This window comes from Nicotiana tomentosiformis, chromosome 3 (genome assembly GCF_000390325.3).
Source record: "Nicotiana tomentosiformis chromosome 3, ASM39032v3, whole genome shotgun sequence".
Taxonomy (NCBI): Eukaryota; Viridiplantae; Streptophyta; class Magnoliopsida; order Solanales; family Solanaceae; genus Nicotiana; species Nicotiana tomentosiformis.
The window spans coordinates 9,604,643-9,622,901 of record NC_090814.1 but is presented as its reverse complement, the minus strand read 5'-3'; the positions used below and the strand labels follow the sequence as shown (position 1 = coordinate 9,622,901).

The following is an 18,259-nucleotide window of genomic DNA, read 5'->3' as shown; positions in this document are numbered from 1 at the left end:
TTCATATGCTCAAAGTAAAATCAAAAAGTGATTCGCGTCGTGCCGCGACGTTAAATCAAGTGCTTGTTGGGAGGCAACCCAGCTTTAATGCTTTCTTTTATTTTTAATTCTTTTTTATTATTATTTTATTGTATTATTTTTGTAGTGTTATTTTTTATTTTCTAGAGCATGGGAAGCAAAGCCATTAGAAGAAAGCAAAAGCAAGTGAGATGGTTATGACTAAGTGTGGGGTGCCCGCACAAAGAACCAAGTCTGGGAGAAGTCTGAGTACCCCATAAGCTGTTAATGCTTTGGCCTTTGGCCTACCAGGGAGTTTCTTTTACCCTATTGTATTTATGGGTGTACATTGGGGATAATACAAAATTTTAAGTGTGGGGTGAAGAGACTGTTTGGGTGATTTTCTATGCTATTTTAGTTGTATTATTTTATTTGTATTGAAAAAATCAAAAACCAAATAAATAAATAAAAAATAGGTAGAAATAATATCTCTTGGTTTTTCTTATGGCCACGGTTCTTTTTCAAGGGATGACTCTTTGAACTGGGTAGCAGTTTGTTTTTTCTTGTAGGTAGAATTCTCAAAAAGTTTTGGACTTTTCCCGATGATGGACCTCCTAGACAGTTTTTTTGAGGGTTTAAAGTCCAAAGAAAAATACAAAAAAAAAGTCCATTATTTTTTTTTCTTTTTGAACTGATAATGGAATGGGAAGAACTTGAGTATCTATGCTTTTTGACATGTTTTATGTTTGGGCTTAGAGCTAGAGTATTTGTGCTGAGTACTTTCTTCTTGAGTCTTGTGACTATATGCCTTGAGAGTATATGTGACTTATTTTGACACTTGGGCTCATCTTTTGACTCCTATTATGTATATCCTATGTGATTGAATTATATTATGACTGTGCTAGTTGCTTTAACTTGAGAGTCGGGTCTGAGCCGTCCTGAATAAGTCATGTGCATTGTGTGAGGTGAGATTTTGGTTGTACTCTGTGTCATCCCTTGTTAGTCTAGAACTTTTCCCGTATGTGACTCGAAGCGAAATAATTAAGTCTTGTGAGTTTAGGAAATGATATAGGCGTTTCTTTGATTGACCCTTCAGTCTATTTGCCTACCAGTGATAAATATTATCCTTTGTTAGCCCGTTTGAGCCTGTAAGCCTTTTCTTTGGTACCCACATTACAAGACGGATACCTTGTGTTCTTATTAAATCCTGTTGAACCTTTACCTCCGAAAGCAATTAAGTCACTAGAAGTGAATGAAAAGAGATTGGGTAGTTTTTTAGTAGAACCATAGAAAGGCCAAAAGGTGCATGTATGAATGGAGAGAGCTACTAGGTGGAAATACCAATTTATGAAGGATGTTGAAAAGATTTTGAACCCAAAAAAAAAAATCCCTCTTATTCACTTTGATATGTGCTAGTGCTTATGTTGATGTGCTTAAAGTCAATGGGCTACGTTATTTACGGTGTCGTAGTAATATGTTGAGTGATCATGAAGAGGATGTGCTTAAAAGTTAAAGTGTATTGTATTAAAAGTATTTAGGAGGGTTAGTCACTATTACCCATATATATCCTACCCGTCCATTAGCATACATTATAACCCATGAAGACTAAATTGATCCTAGACTTTGCGAGTTTAAATTAGTAGAGACTTAAATTACGGGCAAGCCTATGGTATGAGCTTTGGGGGCACATGAGTTTCTTTGCGAGAGTGAGTGAATTCTTTCATTCTGTGAGTCGTTAAATTATATTTGAATTCATATTTGAGTGTGCGAACTGATTACTCTCTTTGTTTTGTTGGTGAGGGCACATGCTTTACAATGGATTGGTAAGGAACTCGTATCTTTAGTTTGCACAAGAAGCGAGTCATAAAGAGGAATGTAGTAGAGTCAATTTTTGAGACTAGGATGTTAGAAGAGTCACACAAATATTTTAAATAGTCTTGAAATTGGTCTAAAAATGAGGAAAGTATGAAGAGTCCTTATGTCGGGTTCTAAGCATTGATATAAACAATTGTCATTGGTGTGATGCTTGAGTATGTTTTGAAATGTATTTCTTGTCGATGTGCTTAATTTCAAGTTGCTCGAGGACGAACAAGAGTTTAAGTGTGGGGTGGTGATAAATGATGAAAAATACATATTTTTGAGTATATTTGCATATTAATTCTTGTGTGAGTCGCAGGAGATTACATGATTTTTGAAGTGAAATATGCTCATTATGTGTTTATTATATGTAGGAACGAGTTTGGATGCTAAATGATCAAAATATGACAATTTGACACAAAAAGGAAGAGATGGAAAGAATTGGGAGCTCGTCCAATCTCGTGCGTGGCAAGAAAACGGGCGCGAAAAAGGAGAAAACTGAAGGCACAAAATAGAGAAGTGAAGCGAAGGCACGGATCGCTTTGCGAACTGAAAAATTTCAAAGCTGAGTCCGCGTCCATGGGCGCGCGAAGGCAGACGCGGATTCCAGCTTTTCTATCTGAGATTGGGTTGTATTGAACGGCCCTCCACCCTACCTAGGTCATATAAATACATCCTAAAACATAACTTTGGAGGAGGAGACACTACTTTAGGGTTACACAACACCTTTGGAGGAGAGAATACACTAGCAGCAAGAGGAAGATTCAACCATGAGTTTTTCCTTTCTTCTTCGTGTTTTCTATTGTTGGTTATGAATTTTAGTATTATATTATCACATACTACTATGAGATAATTTATTATTTAGGGTTTTGATGGAATCTTTTGGAGGATGAATTCTTATTAAGTTTAAATATAATTTAGCCTTTGAATTTCTTTACTTGTTCAACTACGTGCTTATTTCTGTTGATTGAATGGCCATCAATAGATTGTGCCTATTTATTATGTATTGCTTGGTAAAGGGTACATATTTAGGTAGTTGTTGAACAAAGTCACTCCTAACTTATATGAGGAATCAATACGACGGGTTAAAAGGTGGGTTTAGGAATAACAAAGCTTTGATGTGGTCATAGTGAGCGGTAAGATTCTGCCAGCTAACGTAGTTTGGGAGAATATGCTTAGTAAATTATTGTAGTTACTTGGGAGAGAATTACGACACCTGAAGTGCTCATGATCAGTAGAGAATAATTAGGCGAAATTATAGGAGACGTAGCGGGAAGGATTCCGACAATTGAAGAAATCATAACTCTAGACCTCCTTAATCTTGTCTCCAACCCTTAGTATCTTTAGTTGTTAATTTATTATTTTAATTTGTTAGTTAATTAGTTAGACATAAAAATCTTAATATTTATAACTTAGGAATTGTTCAAGCTTGTCGTCTTGGTAATAGTGAACAGTTGTAGTTAAATCTTAGTTTTCTGTGGGATTCGACTCCGGACTCTTAGACCGGATTATAAATGCAGCGACCGCTTATCCTTTTTAGGACTAGAGCTGGCGTGATCAGTAGCCTAAATCTTAATGGCTATATAGCTTCTTAACGTCTATTACATTTAGCCTTAATGACTTCAAATTTTATCAGATGTCCATATTAGTTGTCACGCCCCATCCCCGGGAAGCGCGACCGGCGCTCAACCGAGTGAATCCGGCCGAGCAAGCATGTTAGATACTTTCTACCCAATTGACCCATGATCAAGAAAAGGCGTAATTTCATTAATTATACAGTAGGAATCTCATTCATACAATCCTAAATTATTTTATTAGTCATTGTGCCTTTAAGTCTCAAAATACATATTTCTTATAGTTCAAGTGGAACAAGTGATCAAACACAACATAACTTGTTTAACATTCCCAACACCCATGTACAACCCACATAGTGTCTACGGAGCCTCTAAAGATACAAAAGAGAGTAAATACGGTACCGGCAATAAGGCCACGGCTATACCTCAAAAAGTGACCATGATATAAACAAAAGGTACAATACATGCCCCCGGAATGAAATGGGGCTCACCGAGTCCGCTGAGAAGAGAATGCATCACTATCTGAGATCCGCACTGTCTGTTATGTAACCACCTGCATCCATTTAAAGATGTAGCACCCCCGGCAAAAAGGACGTTAGTACCGTCGAATAGCACTAGTATGTATAGCTAAACACCAACTCAGTAGAATGAATAATAATACAAGAGGGACAATCAAGAATTCAATAAGGCTTCAAATAATAGTAAAATAACAAGTTAAGGATCATATACGTTTTCAAGTCAGTCTCCATATTATTAGGTTGGGTGGTCTTTAGTACCGATATTTCTCAATTCACAATACCTCTGTATTCTTACACGGAGTCTGATCTCAGCCCGATCGGCTAGGCCATCTCATTTGAGACATTACCATAATTTTATTATAATTTTCAGCACAATGCCACATGTGTGCGACATAGTGTCCGATCACGGTCCAATCGGCTAGGCCATCTCATTTGAGACATTACCATAATTTCGTTCACAATACCACTGTATTCTTACACGGAGTACGATCTCGGCCCGATCGGCTAGGCCATCTCATTTGAGACATTACCTTCTTCAGTCAAACATCTCACATCGAACTTCTTTCATATACTTTTAATTCATTGGCACTAGTGATTACGATTACAAAGTTATTCTTGGCACTTAGCCGTATTTCATAGTTCCAGTTCCCTTTTCCACCCTCAAATATCATTATCATTATCGTCATCAATAGGGCTTCCCATTCAAGACATTAATTCACATATGAGCAATTTGGGAAATCTCAGGCACATAGGGGCCTTTCATACAATTTGGCAAAACAACCTTTATTTCAATCTTGACATGAAGTCTTAACATTCTTAACACATATTCCACATTTTGAACATATTCTCAAATGGCAAGATGACATGATGAAGCATTTAGCATACACATTGAACAAATATCCTTCAACATAACCACATTAGGAAAAGCCAATTCAATAATGATCAAGGACTTACTACAATTACATAAACGTCGTGGGATTCGATTCTAAAAAGAAGGGGGTTTAGCCAATATACCTCAATTGAGCCTCTTAAAACTCTAAGATGTTCTGGACTATTAGCAACTTCAATCTATTTTAGCAATATAACAAAATTGAACAAAAATTAGGAAGATGAATATGGTTTTGGCTCATTTGAGCATACTGCCAAACACTAGGTGTTCATCAATGTTTTAATGTTCTTTTGTGGAAGATTCCATCACTTCCCGATACACTATCTACTATTATTAGCTCACAATCTTCCCACATACTACAAAGATACATGCATGCAAAGTAAGCACTCTCATTCCTATTAATTACCTTACTAATGGCCCATTCTAGTTACATTTTGAAATTAAGAGTGAGAATTGAAGAACAATTTGATGAAGATCACTTTTCCCTCTAGGACCCTCTCTCTCTCACTTTAAAAATATCAGAAAATATGCTCAAAGTGGTCCATGGGGTCTGTTTTAACGAAATAGGGTCGTGTTTAAAACTCCCAAAAATGAAGCTCCGGAACAGGTTCTGCGATCGCATAATCAATATGCGGATCGCATATCGGTCACATAATTGATGACCAAAACGACCAAAAATCTGTCTGTATCTGCGGTCACTATGCGACCCGCATAACTATTCTACGGTCACATAATGCACCGCAGAATAATTATGCGGTCACATAGTCGACCGCATAATTGTTTCCAGACTGACCCTCTCCTGCCTCACTTATGCGGCCCGCAGAGTGATTCTGCGGTTGCATAATGGACCGCAGAAACGCGTTGTTCTGTCAAAAATTTTCCTTTACTTTTCAGTGCATTGTTCAACCCAAAAAGTCCGAACTACTATTATTAATCTCTACGCCTACTTTGGCATCACGGAACCCGAATTTTTAGAAAAATTTTACGGGGCCTTACATTAGTTTTGGACTATATATAAATATTCCTTTGTGATCATTTTGATGGGTGGAAAAAAGTGTGACAAAAAGTAAAAGCTTTTCTTATTCTTTCTTTTGTGTTGAGTTTTCTTTTATTCAATTTTTTATGTTTTTGCTCCTAGTTTATACTAGAAAAATTTGTTGAATCCTGGGGGATATGCCTAATTTTATTCATTACGGTGTAGGCGAAATATCCTCAAAGACAGTGTCCTTGACACGCGTCAAGCTAAATCTTTTATTCTCCGTAATCATCCAATACTTTTTCCAACAAGACGTACTATTAATATTTTAAACTTTCCCAGCTGTAATGGTTTGAACGTTCAAAGGATCACTTGAACATTTCAATTAAAAATACGCCTAATTTATATGCATTTTCCCTTGCTAGATTTACTATAGGTTTTGCTTATTTTCCTGGAATGTATAAATACATACACATAGCAAAAATAAACTCATTTAGCTATGAGAGAAAAATGAAAATTGAAGCTTACCTACCTTTTAATTATTTGACATTTTTACGAATTGGCAGATGGAGAACATTGGATATTCACACTAATTTTAGGCAACTTAGTGTAGGATGTTCCTATAGTTTCGAATTTCGATTATCGATATGTGGTAATTATAAAGTTAAAAGAACTCAAAGAACACAAGTGGAATTTCTCTTTTGCAAAATATCGAAGAATTAGACTGTCGAATTGTATATCTACTGTCAATCTCATTAGTGAAAAATCAGTAGTATTACCTAATCCTCTAGGTGCACAGGTACTACCTAATACTGACGGAGAAGTCATAGATTATCTAGGCAGATATACCCTATTGCTTTTTTTTGGGGGGGGGGGGGGGGGGGGGGGGGGGTGGGGGGAATGTCCAAATTTACTCGAGAAATAAATTTCATATTTATCCTTTAACTTTTGACTAATGTTTAGAATTATCATTAGGTTAGGTTCCGTTAGGGGTTTAGGGCAAAACACGAGATCATAACGATGGGGTAAAATTAGGCCCAAGTTCACACTGAATACAAAGTTATTTAACTTCGAATAGTATATAGACAAATTTGACATTTTTTTCCGTTGTTTTTCTAAACAATGGCAATTGCTTAATAAATTTTATTTTAAAGTTATGTTATGTTGGTGCAGGTCTACTCTTTTCAGTTTTTTGTCTTCACCACACCCCTAAAACTAAAGTAATATTTGTTCTTTATGACAAGTTGAACTTACTTTCATTTATACAAACAAACCCCTTTTGGTCCTTGCATTCTTTCTTCAAACATAAGAGTGAAAAATTATGGAGAAAATCAAGGATAAGGAAATTTGGTTGCCTAAGTCAAGGATAAGGAAATTTGGTTGCCTAAGAAGGCAATTTGGCACCTATAATTCCTAAAGCATACTTGCTCCTCTTTTACTGCTAGTTATAGTATCCTGTTGAGTAGGCTTCTCATCGGAGAGAAATGGAGTCGGCGGAGTCACCTAAGAAGAAGAAGAAGAAGAAGAAGAAGAAGAAGAAGAAGAAGAAGCAGCTTCAGACAAGAGACTTAGGTTTGTTTGGAATTAGACTATGTTGTCTCTATTATTGACTAATGGACTTGACACGTGGAGGAATCTCAGCATTCAAAAACTTCTAATCTGAGTCGTTGGATCCTACACGAGAAGAGCACATGTTGAGCATAGTAGAGAATATTTTTTGTTACACAACTGTATTTACAAGCAATGAAATTTAGACAAATATAAAGAATAATTTTGTTACACAGTTATAGACATAGGTAATAGTAATTAGACAATTGTATAGAGTAATTTTATTTTACAGTTTCTTTTTACAACAAATACATATATAAATATCTGTACAATGAATGAAAGAAGACATAGAAAATTCTGCAAATTCCCTTCTTCATTCTTTCATGGTATCAGAGCAGTAGCTCGATTCCAAGGGAATTCATTTTTCAACTTTTCTTTGTTTTTCATTTTCTGTGTTCTTCATTCTATTCCACCATGGCACCTGAAACACCTCTCATTCCTGCACCTCAAACTTCAACTGGAAATGGAGTGACTCTTGATGTTAATCACCCCTACTTTCTTCATTCATCAGATGCACCTGGAGTGAGCTTATGCAGTCTTTGATGGGAGAGGGTACCAAGGGTGGAAGAGATCTGTGTTGATAGCCCTTTCAGCAAAAAGCAAATTGGGCTTCATCGATGGTACATGTCCAGCTCCTGCTATTACTTCCAAAGATTATCAACCATAGAGCAGATGCAATGACATGGTAACATTATGGTTGCTGAACTCACTGTCTAAGGACATTGGAGACAGTGTTATATACTCCAAAACTGCAAGAGAACTCTGGATTGGACTGGAGCACAGATTTGGGCAGTCTAATGGAGCAAAATTGTATCATCTGCAGAAAGAGTTAGCTGGTTTACTTCAAGGTACAAGTGACATAGCGACCTATTTCACAAAGCTTAAACGTCTATGGGATGGGTTGGATTCTCTCAACACAATATCAAGTGCGCTTGCACTTGTATCTGTGAAGGTAAGAAAGTGGTGGAAAAATCACAAGAGGATCAGAGACTTATTCAATTTCTAATGCGCTTGAACGAGGCCTATGGTCAAGCTAGGGGAACCATACTCATGATGAATCCATTACCCAACATCAACCATGCCTACTCCTTGATTCTACAAGATGAGAATCAGGAAGAGGTATATGATAACCCCCCTCATTTCAACTGATATTTCATCCTTCATGGTAGGAAATCAGAACAATTTCCAAAATCAAGGGAACTTTTCACAAAGAAATGGAAGCAGAAACTTCCTGGGCAGTTTCAGAAATCTACTAATGGTTTTCAAAAATCTGAAAATCCACCACAAAGGACATCAGTTCCCAAGGCAAGGAAAGGAAAATTCAACCCTAATATTTCTTGTACCTACTACAAGAAAATAGGTCACTCTGTAGCAGATTGCTACAGAATCATAGGGTTTCCAGATGGGTTTGAATTCATAAATGGAAAACAAGGTCAAGGACCTATCAGAGGTAATGGAGCTTTCTCAGGAGACCAAGGAGATGATCTGACCAGCAATTTTAATGAAGTTATGAATCAACACCTTTCAAAGGAACAATTCTCACAGTTGGTACAACTCATTAAGCAAGTTAAGGTGACAGATACAGGAAGCTCAAACTCAGAAATCAATGCAAATGTTGTGGCCGGTACAATTATCAAATATTCTGGTTCTTGTTTTTCAGTTTACAATTCAAGCACCTGGATCATAGATTTAGGAGCTTCAGAACATATGTGTTTTGACTCAAGTGATTTTATATCTTTATCACCTCTTCCTATTCCTCTAGACATCAACCTACCTAATTCTTTCAAAGTAACAGTCACTCATGTAGGAAGAGTTTCCATTCATTCTGATTATATTCTGGAAAATGTATTGTATGTTCCTACTTTCAGATATAATCTAATGTCTGTCAATAGGTTTTGTTTGCAATTTCATTGCATTATCTCACTCTACTCTACTCAATGTATGTTACAGGCCCCTTTAATGAAGAGGGCTCAAGTTTTTGGTGAAGCAAAAGAGGGACTATACCTATTGGAGCCTAATTATGCTAGTTCTAGAAATAGATATGAAGAAAATGTAGTTTCATCTTCAAAGCAGAATGTTTTCAGTCATGTTTCAGTTTCTTTTCCCTTTTCTACAAGTACAATCTCTGATGTAAATTTTTGGCATGTCAGATTAGGGTATTTGCCCTTTTCATCAATGAAACATCTCAATTTTATTTCTATTCCTTCTAATTTTGAATGTTTCTGTGATATTTGTCCTAAAACCAAATAAACTAGAAATTCTTTCCCTTTAAGTTAAATCAAATCAAAAAGAGCATTTGAGTTAATTTATGTTGATACATGGGGACCTTATAAGGTTCTAACTTATAATGGTTTCAGATATTTTTTAACTATTGTGGATGATTATAGCAGAGGGACATGGACCTTTCTTCTAAGCAGCAAGAGTAATGCTTTTGATGTACTAAAGTATTTTTCGACTATGGTAGAAAGGTAGTTTGTGTTAAAATACAGAAGCTAAGGACAGACAATGCCTTTGAGCTAGGTAAAGGAACCCAACAGTCTGCTTTTCTTTCCTCTCAAGGAATTTTGCGCCAAACATCTTGTGTAAACACCCCTCAACAAAATGGGATTGTTGAGAGGAAATACGGACATCTTTTGGAAATTGCAAGAGCTCTACTTTTCCAATCAAAAGTTCCTATTTCCTATTGGGGAGAGTGCCTATTAACTGCTACTCATTTGATCAATCGACTTTCTTCTAAGGTTCTTAAAGGAAAGACACCTTTTTTCCATTTTGTTCAAACAATCACCCTCTTATGATTCTCTCAAAAGTTTTGAATGTTTGTGTTATATGTCTATTTTATCAAATGGGAGAAGTAAATTTGACCCTAGAGCTAAGGCTTGTGTATTTTTGGGTTATCCTTTGGGACAAAAGGGATACAAGTTAATGGAAATAGACACAAAGAAAATTGTAGTTTCCAGAGATATTCATTTTTATGAGGACAAATTTCCTTTTTCTTCTACCCATGTACCTTCAGAACCTACATTTCCAATTCCTCCACCTCCAGATAATACATATACCTCCCCTCTATCACAATCTTTTTCTATTCCTGAACCAATCATACCTCATTTACCACTTCCTAATAGGGTCAATTCACCTCACACTTCTTCTTCACCCAGCACTCAGTCACCTAGCACTCATTCACCTCACTCTGATTCACCTCACATTTATTATTCACCTAGAGATCAGTCACCTCACACCCAGTTTTCTCCTAGCACCAGTACACCTCCACACATTGATACACCACCTCAGCCTAGGAAATCAACAAGAGAGTCAAAATGGCAAAGATATCTGAATGACTTCATCTGCAATAATATTCATCTTACCAACCTAACTACAAGTTGTCTTACAGAACCAGCACAACCCAGTGTCTACTCTTTTGCAGTCCTATCATCTCACAATCAACATGTTATGCAATCTATTTCAGAAATCTTAGAACCTACTAGTTTTTCTCAGGCCTCTATGCATCCTGGATGGAAAAGAGCCATGAACTCAGAAATTAAGGCCTTAAAGAAAAATCACACTTGGGATGTGGTTCCCTTACCAAATGGAAAAAGGGTGTTACCTTGTAAGTGGGTATACAAGGTGAAGCACAATTCTGATGGAAGCATAGAGAGACTAAAGGCCAGGTTGGTGGTGAGGGGAGACATACAAAGAGAATGGATAGATTATACTGAAACTTTTTCTCCCGTGGTCAAAATGACCACCATACGTTGCTTACTGGAAGTGGCAGCTAAGAAAGCTTGGCCAATTTATCAACTTGATGTAAGTAATGCATTCTTACATTGTGATTTACAGGGGGAAGTCTATATGATATTTCTAACTGGTTTATCTCCTCCCAGTCCCAACCATGTTTGTTTACTAAGGAAGTCTTTATATGGTTTAAAGCAAGCTTCACGGCAGTGGTATGCTCGGCTTGCTGGTACTCTAAGTTTCAAACGTTATTTTTCTTCAATGAATGACTATTCATTATTTTTTAAAAGACAGGCAGGTTTGGTTTCTATTGTGGTCGTCTATGTCGATGACATTCTTATTAGTGGAGATGATTCAAATGAAATTTCAACAGTCAAATTATTTCTTTATACAGAGTTTAAGGTAAAAGACCTAGGAAATTTGCATTACTTCCTAGGAATCGAAATACTAAGGGAAAAACAGGGGATAATTACGTGTCAAAGAAAATTTACCTTGGACCTGATCAAAGAGTTTGATATCCCTGAATACTCTTATGTTTCTTCTCCACTTGAACCTTCTTCAAAACTACGAGTAGATGAAGGGGAACTTCTCCTCAATCCGACTATATATTGTCACCTCATTGGGAAGCTCAATTACTTAACACACACAAGGCCCGACCTGTCTTTTACAGTTTTGAAGCTCAGCCAATTTATGTAAAACCCCAGAACTTCCCATTTCATGGCAGCTCTTCGAGTATTGCGTTACTTGCGTTCTGATCCAGGACAAGGGATCATTCTGAATACTGCTCTGTCCCTCAAATCGGTTGCTTTTTGCGATGCAGACTGGGCATCTTGTCTTGAAACTCGTAGGTCTGTTAGCGGATTTTACATTGCACTTGGTGGTTCACCCATCTCTTGGAAATCCAAGAAACAGGCATTTGTTTCTCTATCTTCAGCTGCGGCGGAATATCGATCTATGCGACGAGTCATCGCCGAGTTGACATGGCTCACTCGTTTGCTCGAAGATCTATCAGTACCACCTTCACTACCAGTCCCAATGCTCTGTGATAGCAAATCGGCGATTCACATAGCACGCAACCCTGTTTTCCATGAGCGGACGAAGCACGTAGAATTGGACTGCCACTTTGTCCGACAACAGTTTCTCTCCGGTCTCATTACTCTGTCTTATGTTCCCTTATCTTCACAACTAGCAGATCTTTTCACCAAAACCCTATCAGGGCCATCTCACAAGTTAGATCTTCGCAAGTTGGGGGTAACTTCTTTACCGCCCAACTTGAGGGGGATGTTGAGTAGGCTTCTCATCAGAGAGAAATGGAGTCGGCGGAGTCACCTATGAAGAAATAAAGAAGAAGAAGAAGAAGAAGAAGAAGAAGAAGAAGAATAAGGGCTTCAGACAAGAGACTTAGGTTTGTTTGGAATTAGACTATGTTGTCTCTATTATTGACTAATGGAGTTGACACGTGGAGGAATCTCAGCATTCAAGAACTTCTAATTTGAGCCGTTGGATCCTACACGAGAAGAGCACATGCTGAGCATAGTAGAGAATATTTTTGGTTACACAGCTGTATTTACAAGCAATAAAATTTAGACAACTGTACAGAATAATTTAGTAACGTAGCTATAGACATAGGCAATAGAAATTAGACAACTGTAAGAGTAATTTTATTTTACAGTTTCTTTTTACAATAAATACATATATAAATATTTATACAGTGAATGAAAGAAGACATAGAAAATTCTGCAAATTCCCTTCTTCAATCTTTCATATCCTAACAACTTACTTGATTGAGAACTAAAAAATTCTCCTTAGTAAAGCAAACTACAAAATGAAGCAAATTAAATTGCATGGTGCGTACATAAGGGGCATGATGACTTGACGTAATTGCCATCTTCCTCTGGCTTATCATTGTTCAGAGTTTCAAACTCAACAACGATGACAGCAAAACACGAGCAATTGCCTTCGTTATAGAACTTAACACAACACCTCACGAACACGAGATGATGAGAGCAATGAAATTCTCTTTGTTGTCACTTTGACTGATACGAAGTTGCGGTGTTCTTCATGTAATTTGTTTAGAGGTGAATTCAAAATTTTAAATTGATATGTGAGAATTATTATTGCACTCACTATTACTTCGTGATAATAGATACGAACTTAATATAAATATGTTTTTATGTTAAAAGTTGTCCAACGATATTGCGAGGGTAATAGATGTCACGCTATTATAGAAATTCCAATCTTTTCAGTAGAATGGAGAAAAATTGATCAACGAGAAACAAGATCCTACGTCACAGTTAAGTGCAACTGAACAGAAGAAAGTAAACAGCTAGTGCTTACACTTCTTCACTAGCTTTTTTTTTAATCTTGATTCAACCTCTTTCTTAATAACTTCTAGAGAAAGAGAACAAGTAGTTTTATAAGTTGTCTAAACTTAATTATGTTCATTTATTATATAATAACAAACCTGCACAATAAAATCGCAGCGAATGAATCGAAACAAACTACAACAGCTTCTAGTATAAATGCCACAATTTGGCAACTAGAAAACCATAGCAGACCATATAAAATCTAAGATTTTCACCTTTCTACATTCGTTGTGAAACCGCAATTTCCTCCTTTGTATTAGTCAAATAAAATTCTAATGTAATCAAGTAAGGTACGAGGGTCACTATCATAACACTAACATGACAAGATGCTTGAGCCGAATAAGAGGGAGAACGAAGGAATTAGCATCGCAAGAGCTAACAAGCATAGTTAATGAAAGCCTTTTTCATTTCACCGTCATACATAACCAATTCAAACAGGCATCTAGTCCAAAAAAATGATATGGTTTCAAAGTTTCTTGCATAAAGATATAATCTGCGGAAGAAGGCAAAGATAAAAGAACGTAAGATGTCTAGCTTCCAACCAGAAAACTCTAGTTCATTCTCTGAGCAGCTTCCTTGGCAAGAACTCTCTCTTTTGCCTTGGTTCTGGCTTGTGATTTGGAACCCATAACACCACCACCCCATTTCTTTCTGTTCTCCTCGTACTTATCATTGAAGTTGGCCTGAAAAGTAAAATGAGCATCAGATAAAATCAAAAGAAAATACAAGTGTAATGATTACCAGCTAAACCAAGCTAAACACGCTTTGAACTTAAGATTACCTTAATTGCTTCCAAAATTCTACTGAATTCCATTTTATCCTCATTCTTCACAGTTGTCAAGCATAATGCTGAAGCAGTTTTCTTATGCACAATCTGGAAATCAAACACAATGCTCAGTATCTAATCTTTTAAAGAGGGTAAACTTGACTATGCTCCTTTATAGAATGTAAACCAGATGTTGCTTACCGATCCTAAACGTGCTTTTCCCTTCACAATACAATATGGAATTTCCATCTTTCTGCACAATGCTGGGAGCCAGACAACCAATTCTATTGGGTCAACATCATGTGCAATCACCACCAACTGAGCTTTATTCTGCAAGGCCATTAATAGCAAAGTCATTTTCTTGAAAAATTAAACTCCAAATATGACTAAAGGATTTGTTAGACTAAAACAAACCTGCTCGATAAGGTAGGTGATGTGCTTAAGACCATACTTTACAATAATAGGTTTCTTGGTTTCAGGAGTTTTGCCTTCTGCCTCGGCTTGAGCTCTTTTAACAAGGCGCTCCTTCTTTGCAGCCTTGTCCTCGGGCCTGTACTTCAGAAGCATCTTGAATAGGTTTGTAGCTGCATATTCAAAATAAGAGCAAAAGCAAAAGTTCAGCTCAGTTGCCATGAAACTGCTTGCACCAAGTATTCTTTTTTCCACCAAAGCTTGCACCAAGTACAATAGAACAGAAGTAGGGCCTTATTAAAAAGGATAGCTGAAATTTGGCTTCTGAACTTAAGATCGAGGATAATAAGCTTATATACTAGTAACCAGACTGCAAAAGAAGTGGAAAGATGAGTAGTGAAGCTTGCAATGTAGGAGCTAGGGACCACGGCAACATTACATATCAATCAACTTGCCTAAACATAGAAAGAATAAAATGCCCGTGAGGTTCATCCTACTTCGACTACATCTAGACTGTCAAGAATCTGGTTTCAATGTCCCAAAAAACATAAAGTAACAATCCAGCTGGTCCAAAAGTATCGTACTTATCAAGATAGAAAAACTCAGATACATTATTGATCAGGTACAACAATGAGTAATAGTGATACTACTTGATGCCAATGTCAGTGACTTCAAAAATAAAGAAAACAGAATACTGCTTTTTGGGAGAATAAATGAGTTATTGAATCCCAAATAACAAGAGGGAACTCGGAATAAGCATTTTTTACAAATAAAAACAGATCCATATGTCTATTCAAAAGACAGTGGAAAATGCAAACAATTGGCTTTTTCAAGTTCTCAGCATTATCCACCAGACAAAAGTTCGTGTTTTTCACCATCTCCCAATTCAGTACACTGACAAAATTGAGGAACGGTTTCAGAAGCTAGGAACATACACCCAATATTCAACATTATTTAAGTAGATACTCACTTCACCCCACTGTAATTAACATATAGTTGAAATAGCCAAACATTTGACATTTCTTAACCATGAAGAAGATAGGGATAAGTTCCCTGATTTCTTCATTAATTGCATTGTTATTTTATGAATTGAGTTATACACACAGCATAATAAAATTCATCACAGTTTCAATGCAAAACACTTTCCACTTGTTGAAAATATGATCTATCTTTAATACTCTCTCAGTCGCAATCTATGTGAAGGTATTTCCTTTTAAGCCTATCAAAAAAGAATGACACATTTCTATATGTAGAAACAATCTAACTTTAGACTTTCTATTTTACTCTTAACGATGATCTATAGCGACATAAATATCTATAGCTTGTTTTAGATTACAAGTTTCACAAGACTTTCTTTTTTAAACTCTGTGACAAGTCAAACACCCCGCACAAATTGGGACGGAGTAAATGTTTTCCAGAAAATATTTTCAGACTCAACAACCAACCATAAATGAACATTGTTATTTTCCGACAAAAACATCTTACTTCATGATACTATTCTACTTCATGATTCAGCTAAGCATTTTGCTAATCAAGAGAGCATTTCCACAACAACAAAAAAAACAAATTAACATCACAAATTAGGGATATAAAACCAGAAGAAATTAGTGGCTCTACTCACCGAGATTTTTGTCGAGGGTTTTAGAGAACTGATTGAGAGCAGGGGGAACCTTCAACCTCTGCTTAAGAATCCTCCTTTTCCTTTGAATCCTGACCACCTGAGGCCATTTCACGAACCGGGTTAGATCCTTCTTCGGCGGCAATGCACCACCGATTCCGAACTGCTTCGGCCGCTTCTCGAACAATGGGTTCACCACTTTCGCTACTGGCTTCTTCTTTGCTGCTACTGCTACGCCCTTCTTTGGAGCCTACAACCAACCAAAAAAACAGAAAATTTATATATTCAAAGAATCAAGCAGCAAACCACTGAGAAGAACGTAACAATGGATTTGGGTTTACCATTTTCTTTTCAGACGGCGAGGCGAGCGGAGGAGGATGAGAAGAGCTATAGCTTTAGGGAATAATGGAGTTTATAGGGTTTAAGGTCTGGGCTGATTGGTCCACGAAACAAGGCATGCTGTTGGGCTGTATAATAATTTGGGCCCCAAGCCCACATTTAATGAAGGATGAAGCCCTTTTTAAAATGTGGAATTGTTACATGGTGTAGATAACATCTAAGAGGAAATACCTACGGTAAGGCGAATCCAGAATTGGAAGTTCGCGGGTGCCACTATCTTTAATGAAAACCTATCACTAGCGAGATCGAATAGCGGTGGACATTCAATCAGTTCAATCTACTTGATTCGGTTCGCTTTACAAGTTGGTTCATGAATAAACTATGTAATCAACAAACTGAAATAAGTTTGGATCAGTTTGGTATATCCCTCTCGATTCAAATTAGACTGAGTAAAATGAGAAAAATCGTAAATAAGAAAATAAAAATTTTAAATAGGCAATTATACCCTCTTAATTCAAACATAATGTCCTAAATCAAAGTCACAAGCAAATTGTCACATATTAATATTTTATTAAAATAAACACAAGTCAAAGAAACTTTACCAAGGCTGAAAAAAAACCTTTGTCATCGTCAACAATACAAGAAAAGAAAAATATTTCCAATACTTCGATTCATACCTCAGAACAAACTCTAACCATAAGTAAATAGTATAAGATTTTTCTAACTATAAAATGAACACTTCAGAAAGTGTGAAAACAAGTCAATAAACTAGCTATGATACAATATTAGCTCTAAGGAACGTTGAAAATCAAGGAAATAATAAAGTAAGAGCGAAAAAAATATTCAAATATAACTTGAAGAAATGGAAAAGCAAAGATTCTGAAGCTACGATACAATTTAAATAAGTGAAGAAAAAATGATTTTGTAGGGGATAAAGAGAGAGGGGAAAAAGAGAACACAACAAAATTGAGAAAAGAAGAGGAAAAAGGTATTAGAATGAAGGAAATATGGGTTGTATGATAGGGAAACAAAGATGCGAAAGTAAAATAAATTAATTAAGGAAAGAAATGAAAAGAAAACACGTCTTCGGGCGGCATCGAACCCCAACAATTCACCTAGAAATATGGCGCTTTACCATTCCAATTGTGACTTCAGGTGCCATCTTTTATATATGTCTAATTTTAAAAAAAAAACATATACAGTCAAACATCTTTATAACAGCATCCCTGTATAACAATACTTTTATATAAAAGTCAAGCTTTTTCAGAACCAATTTTTATGTTATGTTATAATATATGTTCTCTATAACAGCATTTCGCTATAATATCAAAAAATATTCGGAACAAACTAGGTTGTTATAGAGAGGTTTAACAAGAAATTTTAGCCAAGTGTCTGGGTGTCATACCACCCCAAGTGGTGTATATAGATCCTCCCCTGCCTACGGTAACTATTTACGGGTCCACTTTTCTTTTTTATTTTGTCTTTTCCATTTTCTCTCTTTTGCCTTTTTCTTTTTCCAACTTTTCTTGTCTCTCCATCTTTTTTCTCCACCACTGAAACTCCATATCTGCCGATTCAGTCGTCGGTTTCCCTTTGTGATATATAAATGCC

At 36.5% G+C, this 18,259-nt stretch overlaps 1 protein-coding gene across 1 annotated transcript; it reads right to left on the bottom strand.

Moving 5' to 3' along the window:
• Nucleotides 1-13,902: 13,902 nt before the first annotated feature.
• On the bottom strand, nucleotides 13,903-16,789 carry LOC104117296 (large ribosomal subunit protein eL8z). Its single transcript, XM_009628332.4, has 6 exons — nucleotides 16,651-16,789; nucleotides 16,313-16,559; nucleotides 14,695-14,864; nucleotides 14,482-14,610; nucleotides 14,296-14,388; nucleotides 13,903-14,197 (listed from the first exon to the last, which is right to left on the bottom strand). The coding sequence occupies exons 1-6, from the start codon at nucleotides 16,651-16,653 to the stop codon at nucleotides 14,066-14,068; spliced, it is 774 nt and encodes a 257-aa protein (XP_009626627.1). The 5' UTR covers nucleotides 16,654-16,789; the 3' UTR covers nucleotides 13,903-14,065.
• Between the last annotated feature and the right edge of the window lie 1,470 nt (nucleotides 16,790-18,259).

What these genes read in the sequence shown, in the direction of transcription:
- LOC104117296 (XM_009628332.4), bottom strand. An exon ending in AACCCTCGACAAAAATCTCG is followed by an intron (nt 14,865 to 16,312) that starts GTGAGTAGAGCC and finishes TTGAATATGCAG; the next exon opens with CTACAAACCTATTCAAGATG. An exon ending in TCACCTACCTTATCGAGCAG is followed by an intron (nt 14,611 to 14,694) that starts GTTTGTTTTAGT and finishes ATGGCCTTGCAG; the next exon opens with AATAAAGCTCAGTTGGTGGT.